At 42.0% G+C, this 19,602-nt stretch overlaps 1 protein-coding gene across 8 annotated transcripts in view; it reads right to left on the bottom strand.

Moving 5' to 3' along the window:
- Nucleotides 1-19,602, bottom strand: part of ZNF644 (zinc finger protein 644) — a 117,566-nt gene that overhangs the window by 10,999 nt on the left and 86,965 nt on the right. For 4 of the 8 annotated variants that reach the window (XM_047785332.1, XM_047785333.1, XM_047785331.1 and 1 more), the window contains exons 3-4: nt 10,537-13,574; nt 9,748-10,353 (exon numbers count right to left, since the gene is read on the bottom strand). The exons of the other annotated variants lie outside the window; for them this stretch is intronic. In XM_047785332.1, coding sequence (XP_047641288.1) covers nt 9,748-10,353; nt 10,537-13,574 — 3,644 coding nt within the window. The remainder of the gene's footprint in view (nt 1-9,747; nt 10,354-10,536; nt 13,575-19,602) is intronic. 8 annotated transcript variants of the gene reach the window in all.

Here is a 19,602-nt window from a genome sequence, read left to right as displayed (position 1 = left end):
CTAAAAACACACAGATTCTGTAAGTATGCCTGTTTGTTAACAGCAGACGGATGACGTGTTGCTAAATAAACGACAGCCAGAGAATGAATGAAGCCCGCTCTTCTCTTACCAGACCACTTGGTGGCAGGTGTGTTAACTGGACCGGTATAACCATCCTCCCAACATCAAGGTTTAAAACCTTGCGCCATCGTCTCTGTCCTCTTAATCTGCTCCTTCCAACGAACCTGCCAAGTCCCGCTCACTTAGCTCCCGTAGTACAACCTACACGCCTGCGACTCCTCCTCGACACCCCCACTGCCGCTGAAGCAGGACAACGAGGTCTAAAACGACCTCACCTCCAACTGCTCTGCCTCCCCACCAAATCCCTCAACTTTTACTTAACAGGCAGCTTTAAACGCGCCACGCAAATCCTTTTTTTTTTGTCTTTTTTTGCTATTTCTTGGGCCGCTCCTGCGGCACATGGAGGTTCCCAGGCTAGGGGTCGAATCAGAGCTGTAGCCGCCAGCCCAGGCCAGAGCCACAGCAACTCGGGATCCGAGCCGCGTCTGCAACCTACACCACAGCTCACGGCAACGCCGGATCCTTAACCCACTGAGCAAGGGCAGGGATCGAACCTGCAACCTCATGATTCCTAGTCGGATTCGTTAACCACTGCGCCACGACGGGAACTCCGCAAATCCTTTTTTAAAACATTTTTTTTTTACTGGCTCCTCTCTACAGAATTGATGCCGACATCGTGGGCTAGCATTCTAGCCCTTTATGTCCTCTACCCATCCAACCGCGCCCCTTCTCCTCCTAGTATTTCCAAGAAACCTCTCACATCCCCCCAGACCGCTCCTTCCTACCGGTACACTCCTTCCCCACCTGACCCCCACGTCCGTTTCAAATAACCATCCCGCCAGGTCCAAATCAGACGCTACGCCCCAAAGCCTTGCTGGGTCCTGGTCTAAGTGAAAGCACCTACCTCTTCCTCGCAGCTTCCACTGCCATTTCATGCACTCTCACAACTCGGCACTTCAATCTGCTCTGTCTTACATTTATGCACAGATGCGCTTCTCCTACACTGTAAGATCCAACAGATCTCTGAAGTACTTAGCACAATACATAAACCACCTAGAACCTGGAAAGGTTGCTGAATTAGTGAATGAATCAGCCAATCATGTTTTAGCGTCATGGGCAAACAGCCCAAATTTTGCTGGCATCATAAAACAATTTGCATCCGTAAGGGTGACTCTAAATACTCAAGCAATTAAATTATATCCAGTCTACTGTGTCACAAGGCAGAAGGAAGAATAACATTCCAGAAACACTACCATCAAAATGATTAGGATAAAATCAGCTTTGACACTAGTCTTCCATGACCTAGAAAATTTACTCAGCTTGAACAATTCACTGGCTTGCTAATCCTGAATAAACTATAGGTAACTGTGCTGATAAGTACATACATTCTTAACAAAGAACAGTACCGCATCAATTAAAAAAAAAAAAAAAAAAGAACAGTACCACAGAGATAAGCTACAGCCAAGAAACTACAGAAACCCATCCTTCAGTGTATCAGAAATGCTGGGATAACATTCTCCCAACGACACGGTTTAAAACCTCGAGCCAGCTCCTTCTTTTCCCCTATTCTGCTACCTCCAATTATTTTTTTTAAATAAAATTTGAACATGTTACTTACTTTAAAAATTCTTCGGTGACTTCTTAAATTCTTTGGCAAGCCCTCAAGGCATCGGCCTGACCTTTCCAGCATTATCATCTTCCCAAACACCCCAGACTGATTCTCCCAACACCTCTGGACTCCCGACTCCATCCCTTTACCCCACCTTCTGCTGTTCTCTCTACTTGGAATGTCCTCCCTCACCGCTTCTTCCTGAAACCGCTCCACCGTCAAGTTCAGGGTCTAGCTGAAACCTTACAGAGCTTTCTCTCACAGCACATTTGTACCTGTCCCGCCAGACTCCTGCCGTTAAGTGTATACAGCGCGAGGGCAAGGTCTCTACAGCCTCAGAGCGGGCACAGTCCCGGCCCAACTACTGATAACTAAACTAGTTGAATGAATGGAAATTCTCTGTGACTACTCTTTTTATTTTTCTCTCCCATTTTAAACATGACAAGAAACACAGCAGCATGAACTTTCTTTTTTCTCCCTTCTTTTTAAGGCTCTACTTAAGAATGAAACGAATAGTCAAGGCAGCAGGAAAAAAAGAAACCCAATTTAATTCCTAGCCCCCCTAGAAAGGAGGCCTGGACTAAATAAACACCTTGGTCTCCTACACTACCTATGGTCAAGTTGGATACGACCTTGCACAGTTCTCCAATTCTGACAGTTTCGTACAGGTCGTCAATAACGCCTTCCTAAGGTCTTTGATACAGGGTCACGTCTCATACTTCCTATGTCTCCCTCGACGACCGAGTCTGGAGAATTATCCAGGTATTTGGTCTGCTCCTTTAGACCTTAATCATAATAAGATCAAAACCCTCTTGTACTTTTTCAGGCTAAGTAAATCACTATAAAAGGGTATAGTTTCTTGAAGAGGCGGTATCATGATAATGTTTAAAAAGACACCACAGAAGACACTCGTGAAAGGACAGGTGATTTATTCCACCCTGAAGGGCTTTCACGGTATCATCGTTTTTCTTTCCTTCACAGAGGAGAGTATTGCCACAGCACGTTCTACAGCAAGAGAATCCCTTTTCTGGTGGCTGTACACCCGCTCAGCACCTGGCGTGTGCTGTGTGTTTCATCAGCACTTGTTGCTGCAGGGCCCTATGGCCAGTTACATCATCAAAGCTGAAAACAGGCAAAGAACCTGCAAGGTAACATGCAATCCACTACTGGGCCACTTAAAAGTGGACGGTGTGGAAAATAAAACGACTTCACTAAAAAAGAAGGTAGAGTACACTGCACGAGAGGTGTCGACGGAAAGGATCCAGCACCAATTTTTTAAGTCTTTTTTTCCTCATTGGAAAGTCCTTCTTTAATTAGAAGGGTGAGGCTGTCATTGCAGAACAGCAACAGTTGTGCTTTCCTTCCAAAATGTTATCATGGGTGTGCTCTGAATATAACGAAATGAAGCCCCTCATATATTTGCATATGTAAGATATTTTCACACATTAAGTAACTAGAAATTTCCAAATTACTTTAAATACCAAAGAAGGGCATTTGATTAAAATCGAGATCCGCAGACAAGCATGAGAACCCCGTACGTAAAGCAAGTGCACCTGCTGCCACAGAGTGTTACGATTTCTAAACTATCCCTTCGGTTGATTCCAGGCATGAACAGTTTTTAAGAGTCCCTTCAACCTGTGGAGAGTGCCTTCTCAGTGGGCGGTACCTCATTTCACTGGGTCAGGACCAGTGTTAATTTTCAATGAGAAAGAACACAACAGAAGATATTAGATGCATCACACTCAATTCAGGTGAGTGAATGAGTGAACAAGTGAGTGTGTATAGTATGAATGTGAGTTTGAATATGGGGTCAGGATGTAAAACGGGGTTCTACTAAAACTGCTGGATCCCTTTTTTATTTTTCCTTCTTTTCGAAGATAACAGATTGCTCCATCACCACAGAAAAGCGCTGTGCAAATACGAGCTTCCATCGCACTGATGTTACTTCCTTCCACAACATTCTCTCTACTTGAACTTCAATCATTTCCCCTTCTTTACCTGTGAATTCACTGTTACTCCGACCTCAAAATATTTTTTTTTTTATTCCTGATTGCAGATTGAGCTGATGGAATGCACTTTGCCTTGAGCAATCTTATTTTAAAAATTTTAACATTTGGGGTGGCCCTGTAATTTACTGCACAACCCAAGACACGTACCCAGGCACTAACACATGGTCGCTCTATATTTAAAAACACAAAATAAAAGCCAGTAGTTAAAAAGCTCCCAACAGTTCATGTAAATTATATGCAATTTCTGATTTTTAATGGAGATTAAGGCTGTTCTTATTAGACTCTATAAAGAATCAACTGGGGCAGGGGGAGGGGCATGAACATGCAAAACAACCTAGAGAACAAAACCTGGAAGAGAAGTCTGCCAATACTGCAGTCCTGATTAACTGGAGTAAGTTCTTCAGTAAGAGGTATGCCTTGGATTTACAACGTAGGATAGAAAGTAAACCCTTTGGAACTAATCTCTTTAGATAAAAATCCATTAAAAATTGCAGTTAAACAGCTTCATATATGATTATTCACAAACAAAGGCACACGGAAATTATTAAACAATTTATTTAAATTTACATCTGTGACATGGATTCTTTTTCGACAATTTAACTGATTCCAAGAATGGCTACCTTTTTCATGTCTTTAATTCCAAAGCTTCCCTACTTTCTTCATAATTTCCTTTTTCTTAAATTAGAATTTATATTTGCGACCATACAAATTAGTTGGGTGTTGCACAGTTCTGGTATTTTAAGCATCTTCTAACTCTTTAAAAAAAAAAAAAAAAAAAGACGCCTTGGAGCTCCAGCTTCCCAGCTGGGTTTTTTTCATGTCATTCTTATTTGGCGTCACTTAGCTTCCCCCCACAGGAAGGGTCCATGGGTGACAGCGTTCACAGGGTGTGTACAGCGTGCACAGAGAAACATTTTAATCTATGGACAAATAAGTGCATGTTTCTAGCTTTCGTAAAAGTTTCGAAAAGGTCAATAACCCCCCAGAAGACTGAGAGCCATCACATCAGAAGTATCTGAGGCATTAGTAAATAAATATTTGGGAAGCAGGGAGCATCCTTTTCATTCTGTCCAGGCTCCCCAGATTATTTCTCTCCTTCAAAAAACCCCTGTTTCCCGAAAAGAGGGCAGGAGCTGCTAGCTTCTAAGGAGCCGTGGGAGTTTATTCTATCACAGGTAAGCAAGCAGGTCTTTAGCATTTGATTTAGGGCTTTCTAAGGTTTTTCCTCCAGAGTGGGCCACATAATTAAAAATTCACATGAATCAAGTCTGTTTGAACGGAGGAGCACAAATGTTAGACATTCTTATGGAGGCTTTAGTTCTACTCATTTTTTCTTTATATTGTTTCAGTTTTATGATATACTTGAGTTAAGGCAAGTTTTTAAAAAATGATTTTGCATTTTCTTCATCAAAACAGCATCTACACATTGCTGAAAAATAATGCCTTTTACTCATGTGAATTGAGGCATCCCTTACAATAACTCAGTGGAACCCCCTCCAGGACAACAGGGTGGGACCATGGCTTTGCACCAGTGAAACTGACATGGGGAAGAGAATGGGTGTGTGGAGTTTGTAAATAGAGAATTATCCACCTGGAAAACAAATCATTAATAAAGCTGATTAAAAGAAACATTTCTTACTGGTGTGAGTAAGCAGCAAAGACATCTTCTAGCTCTACTGGTCAAAAGATTTTTAAAATCAGGAAAAGTTTTAGAATTTCCAAGGGAACATGTGACTTCTACGTTTCTTAAAGGCGGGCAGGGGCTGCACACGACACCACCCTGGCCTTTCGTCAGCCTTCTGCTTCCCTTCTCTTGGCCTGAAGGCCGCCTAACACACACCTTACATTTTCTAACACTTCCGACATTTTGTTAGTATTTAATATTTTAAACATAGCAGCCCTTTTTTTGGATGCCCATAAAAATGCATCCCCATTTATCCTATACTACTTTTTGCTCAAGTAATGAAACTTTTTTGACGTGATAAAGTGTTCATTAGAAAGCACCCTTGGTCAATGGAGCGTTACTATCAGCTATTTATAAGCAACTAATTCTATATTGCGAAGGCTTTTCAGATGGTAAAAGCATTTTTTAATGCACTTCAAAATCAGAGCGAGCTCTGCCTCGGTGTACGTAATGTGCCTGAAGAGTCAGAGCGGAACATTTTCTACAGTCCTCTGAAATCCACTCCAGGCCTAACCGGTTCTCGGGTGCCTGCTTTTTCTAATTAGACTCTTCGCCAGAACGCTCATCATCTCGAGACCAACTTCATCTAACGATTTTCAACTGCTTTCATTCTGTATGCGGTGGATAACAGTGATTAAAAATAAAGGTCTAGGGAGTTCCCGTTGTGGCTCAGCGGAAACGAACCCGACGAGTACCCATGAGGTTGTGGGTTCGATCCCTGGCCTCACTCAGTGGGTTAAGGATCTGGCATTGCCCTGAGCTGTGGTGCAGGTTGCAGATGCGACTCGGATCCCGTGTTGCTGTGGCTGTGGTGGAGGCCTGAAGCTGTAGCTCCGATTAGACCCCTGGCCCGGGAACTTCCATGTGCTGAGGGTGTGGCCCTGAAAAGCAAAACACACAAACGAACAGACAAACAGAAAAGGTCTTGGGGTAGGACAGCCTTGATCTGAATGTCAAGTTTGCCATTATTAACTGAGTCAGTGTGGGCGACTTGCTTTATAGCTCTCTAAGGCGCCGGCGTCCTGTGGACGGGAGAGAGCCACCGCGCCAGCGTGCCAGGGGTGGCTGAGACGAAAAGGCACCGCCTGCAGGCTGCCCAGCTCGGCGCAGGGAGCCTGCGCTCAGCGCACGGAGAGGCTGCGCTAGCCACAGGGACGCTCTCCTGCTTCGACCGTCTCTCCGTTTCACTGCCTCGCACCCCTCACGTCTGCAGCACCCCCCGTGAGACTGATGAGTAGGAGTAACACCCCAGAGCCTGAACCGGCCCGGTGGGAGGGCTGAGGTCAACGCAGTGGACTGCCCTCCTTTTAATACACACGGTCAGGAGGCATCTCCGGTCATCTACATATTAGGTCAGAGGACAAAGCAAAGAAGCAGAAGAAGGAAAGACGCCGGTGTGAATAAAAGTGTTTCTTTGGTGGCAAGAACATCCTGGATGTGAGCCATAGGAGGACATGAGGAAGAGCAAAACAGCTGGATAAACAACGACTGGAAGAAAGCAGAAGGCAGCGACCTGCAAGAGCGAGAGAGAAAGGAAGACTCGGGGGAGAACTTCAGGCAAAAGGAGATCTACTTGGAAAAGAGAGACGACTTCAAGATGCGAGAGCAATGGATTTGCTAAAGCAGGGTAGCTTGAAAGGCTACAAACAAAAAGAGCCAGGCATTTCGTAGGGGTAAGAAGCGGTGTCACGTCTCAGTAAGCTAATAAAGTTCTCACAAGCTAGCGCGATGAAAAGGTATCTGCAAGGCTGGGCTAACCAGCCAACAATAACACAGAAATGTGCATGTAACCATTTATGGGCACAGCTGCATTTATTAATCCTAAATATAGTTAGGGGCATTAAAAGAAAAATCTATTCCGTCATCGACACGGGCCACCGTGAAGGCTTTGCCCCTTCAAAGAGCTGATCTAGAGACTATTAGGAAGACTCATTTGTTTGCTTGGTTTACTAATCTAGCTACGTATTTGATCTTTCACAATGATTGCTTTTCTCAATAAAGCACATCCCTAAGCTACAACTACAATCTTTTTTTTTTTTTTTTTAAGCTAAAGAGAGGCATCTTACTGGAATCTACTAACAAAAATTTAAAAACCAAAAATTGTCTATTTTAAAAATTAATAGGAATAATGGAGACTCGAAAGTTCCACATCTCTACCGGGTTACCTTTTCCCCCCAATCCAGAGCCAAATGAAAAAAATAGCTTGCTTAAAATTACATCCAACAGTTTACGAGTTGCAGAAATTTAATGTGTATTCAGACTCAACTGCCGTGTACCAAAGAAAGCTATAAATACCATCTGAACTAGCACCAGCCTGGGTGAGAAAAAAAGTGTATTGTATCAAACAGACTTGCTGTGTTATCTGTTCAAACATACCTGTACCAGTCAAAAGTCCAGCACTCTTCTTTCGTGCATAAGCGCGTAAGTGGTTGGACAGGCTAACAGCGCTTGTAAACGTCGTATTGCAATGCACACATGTTCTAAGCTTCACAGGCATACCTAGCATTCAAAAGAAAACTATAATCCGGTTCTCACTTCAAAAAGTGAAATTTTCTTAGCTGAAAGCGTGAAGAAAAGTACCACAATAAAGATGGCTTTAAAAAACGTTCAATGAATTAGCTTAAGCTAAAGCGGGGAAATTCAGTTAATTGTTAGTAGGTTGGAGTTAGTATTTAGAGCCACACCATGCTCTCTGGAAAGGTGCGAGAGGGGTGACGTGAACCCCGGAGCCCCTCGGGATTTAACACCTATTATCGCTTTCCTGCAGATTTCTGTGTTACGCAGATCACTTCCTAAACCTAGAATGCGATCCTGTGATTTGGAGAGCACAGTTCTGTTGAGAAGTTTCAAAGTGTACAACATTACCAATTAAAAAAAAAAAATCCAAAAGTCTAGTTGACATAGTGGTAATTAAGGTGTTTTACCCACAAAACCGTAAGCGGCTCAATACTAAATTAGGCTTTCTGAGGAAGGCTTGGAGAAAAGGTGGTAAAACACACCACTGCACAGCTGTGAGACACAACATTTTATTCAGGGCATCTTACATTCACTACTCTGAAAGCGCAATCAATAATGAAAGTTAATGATTTGAAGTTTTTTGCTCAAATCTTCGTGCTAAATAAATGATCAACAAGCTAACATCTTAGTCATCACGGTAAAGAAAACACACGGAGACAATAAGAAACTCCTACTACCTTCTCAGACAACCCTCGTGCCCGCGACACGTTTCAATTGCTTTCCACACCACTGTCGTGAGAGCCACACCTACGGTTTCCCTCTCCGAGGCTTCCTGCACCTCGGCCAACACTGATAACACATCGCCCCTACATTTCATCCCTCTGAAAGATGGTGAAAAGTCAGCTTTGAAAGTCTCTTCGTACAAAAGAAGGAGCCCTATTAACCAGAAGCCCGTACAAGATAAATCGTTTTTCAGACCACTTAAATACAGTCATCTTGCCTCAAATCGAGAGCGCATTCATTACCAATACTTGCAACATCCCAATGACTGCCCACAGAAAACAAGCCAACATTACAGTCATTTTACTCATTATGAAGCCACTGACCGGTTACACATTCACCCCGGGGCTAAACTTACGAGATCATCTTAACGGACCCTCAACATTCTCCAACCTCCAAGACATCTGTACAGACACAGCGTTTTTCCAGTCGAAAAGTATAAACCGGACTTAGCTATACCAAATAAAGTTTGGTGACTTTATCTGCCATAACATTTGCCAATACATACAAAATATCCTTTTGCAAAGGAAAAAACAACTGGTGCACAACCACTAAGCGAAACCATCTGTTCTGTTCCATGAGAACATGACAGTAACACCTAAGATCTTGAACAAATGTCACAACAGTTCTCCAAAATCAAACTACGCCATGGTATCGCGAGGGACGGGAGAGGGCAAAGTTTCTTCAGGGCAATCACGACACACAACAGAACCAATCCCTTCCGTTTCCAGAGTCTGTCTTCTTTTCCCTAAGCAGTAGGAAAACCGACCACTAAAATCTGGGTAACAGGATCACTCTGGAGCACTGGCAAGCATACGACAGCTTCTCCAGGAACACTACGCCTCTGAACAACATCAACCTCCCAGCCAAAGAACCAGGCCCCAGACACAGCAAATTTTACTTTTACAGATCAGCTTCTTGTCTGTCTGTTTTCGCCTTTGTTCTCACCTTGCACTGTGACCAGGAGACGAGGTAGAGAACTCAGAGCTGATGCACATCAACTGATGATTTATACAGACATAACAGTGTAACCAATCTCTTAGCAGCTTAAATAAAAAGATTCTGAGGAAGTATTTTCTACAAAGATTCCACTAAGGTCAACACAGTTGTGTTTCAATTACGTAAGAGAGTCATAAATGTCCTCTTACCTGAGTGCATAGCGAAGTCCATTTTCTGTGGCTGATACATCAATGGACTATCTTCGTTCAGTGGAAGAACACACTTCTGAACAAATCTCTTTCTTGCAGTCTGACTATGGATCTTTTGAGGAGAAACGGAAGTATTCCTCTCTTCTCCCATCCTTTTATTTTTAAGCAGTTCTATCAGTGTAAGAGACTGATTCTTTCTTCCACTGGGCAGTTCTGGTTTTGTTTCATCATATTCATTTAAGAAACTCAACCCTTCTTCCTCTGATGCGGACACTGATAAAGCTTCCGTCTTTAGGCCATTACGGTATGCTTCAAGAGGTATAACATTTTGAGACAGAAAGTCATCATTTGACGCGAGTTTTTGAGCTACAAACGGTCTAGGAATAATACGACGACTGTTCAATGCCTTTAAGATTTTTTCGTATTTTTCCTCATTTTGCATCATCTCATTCAGAACACAGATTGGAGATTTGTGAGCATCCCATTTGGTCTTCCCAAGTCTTTTCAGGTGGCCTCTAACGTGATTTGATAATCCAATTTTAGTATCAAACCAACCACCACAGAGCTGACAAGTGTGTTCAGAAGTGGTTTCAGACTTCTCTATAGCTAAAAAAAATTTTTTAAGAGTAGGTGTCAGAATTTTTAACAAATTGACCACCTGAAAACAAATTAACTCTGAGATGTGAAATTATATGTGATTCTAGTAAAGATCAAATTTGAGCAAAGCCTTCAAATCCTTTGATTTTCAATACCGATACATGAGCTCAAATGAGCCACACGAAAACTTACCTTTTCTAACTCGCTTAACGGGTGTTCCTGTGCCGGTTCTTTTGAAATGCTGCATTTTGTCACTGGTGGCTATTTGCTCTGGCGATACGACGTGCCGGGCCTCATAGCTCAGGCCCGCTCGGTGAAGATGTCCTCGGACGTGATTTGACAGCCCAACGCCTGTTTCAAATGTTGCTGGGCAGTAAGGACATGACTTCTTCTCCAGCGACAAATCCGTCCAATGAAAAACAGAGCTATGCTTGGACAGTGAAGTTTCTGCATTTTCTAAATGCTGAGGGTCATGGATCTCATGCAAAAAGTTATTCGCTCCAGCGTCTTCGTAATATTCGAAATAAAAGCCATCGTTCTGATCATAACTAAGGGTGGCATTTGCTCCAGGCTCTTGACCGTCCACCTTGTTTTTAAACAGAGGGAATAAGCTGACGTGTTCCCGATTGATGTCATGGTAGGTTTCATCTTCTATAGTCTGTGTAGTGTAGTCACCGAGCTCAACGTTATCCCAGGAACTTTCATCTTCGGTTTCATAGCTGTCTTTCTTCTCAGCAGAATTGAGTTTTTGCAAAACAACAACGGTCATTTTATGCAAGAAATCTGGATAGCTATCCAAGTCTTCTCCTCCAACAGAACTTTCCTTCTTAGATTCCTTAGCTACTCTCTTTACAGCTACACGTCTGTGGTCTTTGAAGCCTTCTGGCCTTTTGGTGTCAGAGTTATGAGGGTCTGAAATAAAACTATTGCGAGAATTATTTGATGATGAAAACAGATGTAGAGAATTCAATGAACTAGCGTCTTCTTTTTTGAAATGCAGAGGATATGATTCACCTGATTTTTTGATCATCCTGTAGTTTTCATATTTATGTCTGTATAAATAGTTGCTATTTGCCTTGGCATTAGATTTTTCCTTTGCTGCCTGATGGAAATACTTAGGTTTTTGGTCGATGCTGTTTCTAATCCTAACAGTCTCACGAGGAGAACTGTTTGGACTGCATACATTTACACCTGACTGCGCAATGCTTTTCCGAGCTTTCTGCACTCTGTGGGGCCGCTTATGGAATTTTGAAAAATTACTCGCCTGGGAGGATGTTCCGAATGTTGGCTTTACATCTTGTTTTAAAGCAGAATTCTTTGGAAAGGTTGTTGACTGGTGTTTAGTTAATGGTTTAGGACTATCAATATCTATCGGTTCTTCCAGGATGTCACTTTTTCTCTTATCAAGTCCAAGCGGGCTGCCCAACGAGTCAGTGCATGATGACGAATGCAAGTACTCCGTGTGTTTTTTTAAAATACTTCTGGCTGAAGTAGTGAAAGGACACATCTTACACACGTAGGCAGCTGATTTTTTGGAGGATCCTATGACGGAGTCTTTCATGAAAGCCTTTTTTTGCGTCTTCCTCTGGGCTGCATCGGAGCTGACGATGGGGCATTTTACCACAGCTCCATGGGCGATTCCGCGATGGCATTCCAATTCATTTTCCGTCACTGCCATGAAGTTGCACTCCTCACAGCAGTAGTACCTTTTGTCTTTTTCGTGGGTTTTAGCATGCTGCACAAACGTTTTAGGGCAATTGGTACCAAACACACACTGCGGGCACTGCAACCGGGCACTTCTGCCTTCGTCCTGAAGCTCTTTCAGTTCACGAATTTCCTCCATCAGCTTCTGTCTTCTTTCTTGGTGAATAATCATATGCTTTAGTAGTGAGTTACGATCTCGAAACGTCCGCCCACATTCTCTACAAGCATATGGTCTCGGGACATTAAGGTGGCGAAAGTGACTATTCCCATCTAAATGATACATCATATGCCTGTGGAGGTGCTTTTTCTCCCTAAAATTCACATTGCACTTGGTACAGGGGTAGAACGATGGCTCTTCGGTGCTGAAAGTAGCAGGTGACTCAGAATCACTCTCTTCACATTTCTTCTTTAAGGAATTTGAAAGGAAAGTGCTAGTATGAACAGGTGAACTGTCTTCTCCACACTTATCTGGGCTATACATTAGATGTTGAAAGGCCTCCACGGATTCCAAGTCCTCATCAGCTGATTCGGGTTTCACTTTGGAGAACGCATATTTCTGGGAGTCTATTGCTTGAAGCTCTTCATTCTGTTCCATGAAGTCTGCTTCCGGCAGCTTTGATTTACCAGGGACACAATGAGAATCACTAAAGCAGTCCTCAGTGTAACGAGTTATCTTACTTACATCCATTTTTCGTTTTCTCTTCTTTTCTAGACCTACTTTAGAGTGAACTGGAGCTGTATCCACTGTGTCTTCATTAGTTATAAGAAACTGAATGAACTCTTTCTGGGGATCCCAGCTGGCATCATTTTCTGACCTAAATTCATCGGTACCTGAGGAAATACCTGTTAACGTACTGACACAGCCGTCTTTTACCAGTCCGTCTTCTCTGTCCTCACCGACCTCTACGTGATGCATTAAAGTGCTCTCCGACTTTACACTACTTCCTACTGAATTCTGAATGTCACAACCAACTGAGGCAGAGGTAGGTAGTTTTTTAATGGAATGGGTTGGAGTCTTAGCATGTGCTACATCTGATAACAAAAACAGAACTTGGTGTTGACTTGCTTTCTGTGGTGGAGACAGCGGAAGATCAGCTGCCACCTTCAGAGTTGAACACGATTCTGTCGCTGGCTGATCCACAGGCTGTCCAGTGGTTAAGGAAACACTGCCTTTATTCACATGAGCAGTCTTAGTTACGGAGGCATGGGAAACGGGTCCATTAACGGCAGCTCCTTTAGGCAAGACACAGTTTTCACTAGCGACAGGAGGAGCACCAGCGTGTGTCAATCGAGTAGACTGGCCCCCACTTGAGGCCTTTTCAGATTTGCCCTTGCAGAGTTCTTCAGGCAGGGCGCGCGCACTGCTCTTCTGAAATGACGCCTGGCAGTCTCTCGGTGCACGAGCTCCACTCTCCCCGTCGGAGGGGAAACCGTCGTCAGCTAGGAGTCCCTCCTCAGCCCCAGGAGCGCCGCTGTCTGTCTTCAAGTCATCCATATCGTTGGCAAGCCCATTTAACACATCTAGTCTAGAAAACGGAAAGAGAAATTTAGGTTTGTATGAAAGAAAAAAATTAGAGTGTATGGAGAGCTGAAAGTTTCATTCTACTCTTTATATGAAGATCCCAATAATGTTTCGAGAATGAGGAAATACTTTGAAAACTGCAAGACTTTAAAAGGGCAGCAGAGGTAAGTTTTCCCTTTGGGCTAGACAACCACCACCCAATACTGCAGAGATACAAAACGTCTACAGAAAAGCAACCCAAACACACACAGAGAGACACATACGATATAAATGAACATGCTACAGACTGAAAAAACAAGCCCCTAAACTCCCATATATAGACTGCCAATAAAAAAAAGTTATCTCAAGTAGATTTACTACGGAAACGCCGCACCAGAGAAGAAGGTAAGCTGTTAAATATTACAGAAAAGTGACAGTTGGGTCGCTTACCAGTCCATTCTCAGAGGAGGGACAGGTGCCCGTCGGTAAAATGTACATGGGGCCACCAACACCAATGGCTAGGGTACGGGGCAGTATTTTCTTATTTACAGTGAGGCTGCTCTCTCATTTCACATCCTCTACAATTCCATTAACCCGAAAAGTGTCTCATCCACTGGGTTTCACTCATTCCGCGTGCATATCATCCTTCACTCTAAATTAGTCGAGGTAAAATTAAGGGGGCTGGATGTTTCCTTAAACTCTCATAACCCGAGTCCCCCAATTCCAGGCATTCCCTGAGGGCATCACCCCATTTACGATCTGACAGTCCACTGCAATGACCTGAACATTCTGACTCTCCTCTCAAACCCCGTAAAAATGCTTTTAGTTTACTTCATATAAAATGTAGATAACAGCTGTCTAGGCCTTTCTGATTATATAGTTAATCCTTATGAGGAGAGAATATTTTATTTTTAAAAGCTCATTACAGTTGATTTACTCAATGTCTACAGAATATTTTAAAAGAAAAGGAGACACACATACCATGGCTATAATTATCGCCCCTACTGAGAGTTTGTTTCCTTGTACCCTATTCTTATTTTGCTTTTAGAAACGGCCACACCGTACAGGAACTGCCCATCTTCTTGGAGGAACACAAGCTCTCTGAGGGCAAGGCCGGTTCCTGGTCACCTTCGTCTCTCTAGAACCCAGCACAATGCTTGGCATACGTGCTCAGGCAGGATTTGTGCTGAATGAGTACAAACATAATGGCAGTATCAAAACAAAAGTTCCTAAAACATAAGAAGAAAAACAGTTTTCGTCCTATGAAATTTGGATAGCCCATTCCAATAATGCAAATACCACCATGGTTCTGATTTCTTGACTGAGCAGTTAGAGCAAGGCCTTCGAAATATTCAATAACCCTCAGGAACAATTTAAAAAACCTGCTGTTTCGAAGTACTGGCACAGAATTGCACATGTATTATCCTTTCACATAGTGTTCAGCACACTTTATTCATTCCCCAAATATGTACTGAGCCCTTCCTATGGGCCAGGCATTGCTCTCGGAACAGAGACTCGGTAGTGAACCAGACAGACCAGGCTCGGCTCTCAGATGTATAAAGCCTTCCACTTTTCTTGCGTAGGATTTTCAATCTGTATAATGACAAATCCTATTTTAGAACAGCAGGAACTTACAATTGGTATTTAGAAATTAAGACACTTTCAATAAAGTTCACGATTTCTAATATTTTTATGGTCCCAATTACATGCTTTGTAGCATTAAATCTAAAGAAGAAAACAGTTGTTGCTAATGACTTTTGTCTTACGTCACAACTTAAAGCACCACTTATAAATATGACCTTATTCTTTCTACAAAATGTGTTCTCTAAAACAACAAAGACTACAAATAACCTTCTTTGGCATGTTTATTTATACCCACAATCATTTCTCTGCCCCTTCTAGGCTTTAGAATTCCGTCTTGAGACTGGCAAATTTCCACAGTAATAAAAACAGCCTTCAAATGAGATCATATTCAACGATATCACTCCAAAGTGGTGCTAATGCAGCACTCAGCAGGGGTCTCTACATCACACACACACAAGTCAAAAACGGGCAGCACATCAACATGTGTTAGGAAGGAGTGTGCAAATGTCAATGAAAAGAAAAGCCAACCGTGACGCTATACGATTACCCATTCCTCATGTTTCTTCTTAATTTAGGCAGAAAGAGGGAAAGGCCCAAAGAGAACCACCTCCTAAATCTGGAATAGACGGCAGGATTTTCTAAGAACCAGCCCGAAAGGCACCTACTTTTTATTCCTACTTATTATAATCACAGAGGTAGACAAATACATGCTCAGTCAATCTGAAAGCCTGTATTAGCTTTTCTCAACAGGAAGCAACGTTGCTAACGAAGTGGTAAATTCAGTGTTAATGAGTGGCTTCACTGTTACCACCTCAGAGGTAAAACCTTCCCGGCTCCATGTTCCACCCATCTGTTCTGGTGTGAGAGGTTCAGAGATGGAACAGACGCTTCCCATTGAAAGCAACTTCATCGGTACCCCCTGAACAGCAGGGTGACAAACGATGAGAAGATCATGCCGGGCTGGAGACTGCATCCTCATTACCACAACGGCTTGCTAACAGCCTTCCCCAAGCTCCGGCTTTGAAGGTATCAAAGCATTTTGCTCAAAAGCACAGAGAAAAATATGCTACAAACACAGATTTTTTTTAATACACAAAACACATGGAGTAAAAAGAAAAACAGAAGATCAAATTAAATACTGCCAAACTAGAAAATGAGGGTTCACAGGCAAAGTTGTCCTTTACACCTCCATAGTGAAATAGGCCTCACTTGCCTCCAAAATTGATTCTCTCTACTCAAAAGTGGAGGAGTTATTCTTTTTCAGAAAACTGTTCTTATTAGTTAGTACATTAATATTAAAGATCTACCACATCAGTTAAAGGATATAACGAATTGAATCAGTAAGCTAGTATTTTAGCAACAATGCAAATTTTTACTATTTTAATTTTCAGATATGTTCACGCTCTATTTTTGCTTAATGGTATTCGGGATTCATAACTACTGCACTGAGATACAAAACAGAACAATGGATCATCAAAATGTGTTGCACGGAATAATGGACCCAGAATTGTGACATCAAAAATTATTTCCCTACGTTCACAGATGCTTATGGGGCATCCAGGGAAGAAGCCCTTGACTTAAAAGCTAATTTCACACTGTTTCAAATAGTTTTTCCAACCACCTTTATATAGGTAAATTTATATGAGAGACATAAATATCAGTTTATGTTAACGTAACAAAGTAGGGGACATATCTGAAGGTAGGCATTATTAAGTTAAGAAAAGAGAAACTAATAAATTAAAATAAAATAATATTGTTTAGCCTCTCTAAATTTCAATGAAATTATTCTATCAATTAGGATCTTTTTATTAAATGTTTAAACACTATTACTATTGTCCTCCTCCATGTAATCAAAACCATATAATCTTTCTTTTAACTGAATTTTAAAATGGTCTTTAAAAAAATCACACACTTTATAAAAAGCTGCAAATGGAATTTGAAATCTACATAAAACATATTTCAGTGTCTAGAAAATCATAATGAGTTCTGCAGCTATAACTGCCTGTAGTTATATACTGTGAGCATTAAAAAAAAAAGTACAAAGGTCAGATCTGTCTTCAAGATGACAGATCATCACTTATATGCCTCAAGCTAGACTTATTGTCTCAGAAATCTCAAACATCAGTATTTTTGCAAACTATCAGCACTTGCTATAACACCCTCACTACACTACATCTTGAGGTTACTACAGAAGAAATGAGGTGATAATTGCATATTAACATAATTATTCTGTAATCCCTCTGAGCAAGCTTCCTAGGTCACTCAGTGATTCCGACGAGATACAACCTTCCTGTCATCAAATCTATGCTGTCCACTTTCTGTTCATGAATAATTCTTTTTTGATAGAAAATTAGCTTAATTTCATTCTCTTATGTACATTATTAATTGTATTTATTGCAAGTAGGTTAATATTTTGTGAGTACTTATTACATAATGCCAACCTTTGTCATGTAGTAAGATTTCACACAAAAATATAGTACAATTTGCCCTCATTCTACATTAGTTCATTAATGACTATATTGCATAGCTATAAATAAATTATAATGTTGCCCACTAGCTGAGTTACAGTTAGGATCTGTCAGATTTTCACAAACCCCATGTTCATTTAAATTATCCCCGTGAACACATGACAACTTTGGTTAGTCATATATGAGATTGGGTCAAGAAAGAAAACCATTCACAACTGTCATTCTAATTGCAAAACAAATCTTAATTAACTGAAATATTACATCGAAAATTACGTCAATAGTTAAGCCCATATATACTATACAGAATCATACATACCCACGTCTCACCACCTCGTGTACAACGCAAGTGAAGACAGGGGACACTGTGTGTGCCCGAACCGTCCCGGTACTACCCTGAGATGGACAGCACAATCAGAGGAAAAGCGAAAACACACTGAACATTCACAAGGGTATCCAGCACACGACGCAATGAACAGAGAGCCTGTTCTGTTGAACGTAACAATTAGCCAGTACAATTAACAATTTTCAAATGCTTGAAGGTTTGGCATACAGAAGGAAGAACGTATAATCAATATGTTTCAATCATAAAGACGTGGATTTCGTCTCAAGAATAAGAAAAACTAGAAACAGGAACCATTCAGCATTGCGAAGGGGTGTCTTACACAAGAGTAAAACAAACGGCTTGGTAGGTTGCACTACCGGTCAGGAATATTGTAGAAGGAAACACAGCATTGGAGACTGGACAATAGGAGCCCTATGGTCCTTTCTCACGCGCACTCTATGTGTGTAAAGTTGGGTTACTGCATTATTAACATTTAACACTATTTGAAATAATGAGCTACAAACAAATTAAATTTATACTGTTGAACTTCAAAAATATTCTCTAAATTTGGAGTTCCCGTCGTGGCGCAGTGGTTAACGAATCCGACCAGGAACCATGAGGTTGCGGGTTCGGTCCCTGCCCTTGCTCAGTGGGTTAACGATCCGGCGTTGCCGTGAGCTGTGGTGTAGGTTGCAGACGCGGCTCGGATCCCGCGTTGCTGTGGCTACGGCTCCGATTCAACCCCTAGCCTGGGAACCTCCATATGCCGCGGGAGCGGCCCAAGAAATAGCAACAATAACAACAACAAAAAGACAAAAAAAAAAAATTCTCTAAATTTAAAATTACCTGAAATAATCCTTTAGTTAACCTGTAATATATTGACAAGTTGATTCTTGAACAATGAAATATGGCACTAAATGACTAAAGCATTGAGGTCACAGAGGTATATGCACCATGAAAACTCTACATGCAAAGAGATCTTTCCTACTGGCAACACCAAAAATAAAAAACATTGGGTACATGCCGCCAGCAGCATGAGGCACTGCCATGACAAACTAATGATCTGTATGTGATAGTACTACCTACCACCAAATTACGCTGAACTTGCTGAAGAGCTTTACGCCTAACGCCGTGCATTATCCTCACCACTGAACAAAAGATGCTACAAATAGTAAGGTACTAGATCATAAACACCTACTAACACACGATTCTTACTGCAAAGTACACTAAGCACTACAGCTGGACCCATCTGCTATGTGGGAACCTGAAGCAGGTGACAACGCAAGGAGGAGAAGAGGAGGCCCACAGAGGCGTAACGTTCACAACCTGGCAAAATTACGTAATAATGAGAAGCAACAGGAGTAGAAAAACAAGTGGGCTGGACATTAATTAACCCAAGGTTAATCTCCTAATGAAGAATTTTGCAATCAGAAAAGGCAAGGTAAGCTGCAGCTGCAGCCACAGGCGAGCATTCTAAGTCACACCCAGCGTGGAGGCCTGACGACTGTGTCACCCATGCTGTGGTGCGGTCAGAGCAAGAAAAGCGACCTTCTCAGTTTTGACAGAGTAAGTGACACACATAAGCATAGGGCTCCTACTACAACCATTCACGTCTTTTTAGAATTTGTAGCAAGCAATAACTTCCTTCATACAACTTTCTAACCAATCAAACTTTTGAC

This window comes from Phacochoerus africanus, chromosome 6, assembly GCF_016906955.1.
Source record: "Phacochoerus africanus isolate WHEZ1 chromosome 6, ROS_Pafr_v1, whole genome shotgun sequence".
In the NCBI taxonomy this organism is placed as follows: domain Eukaryota; kingdom Metazoa; phylum Chordata; class Mammalia; order Artiodactyla; family Suidae; genus Phacochoerus; species Phacochoerus africanus.
This window is presented reverse-complemented; position numbering and strand designations above follow the sequence as displayed.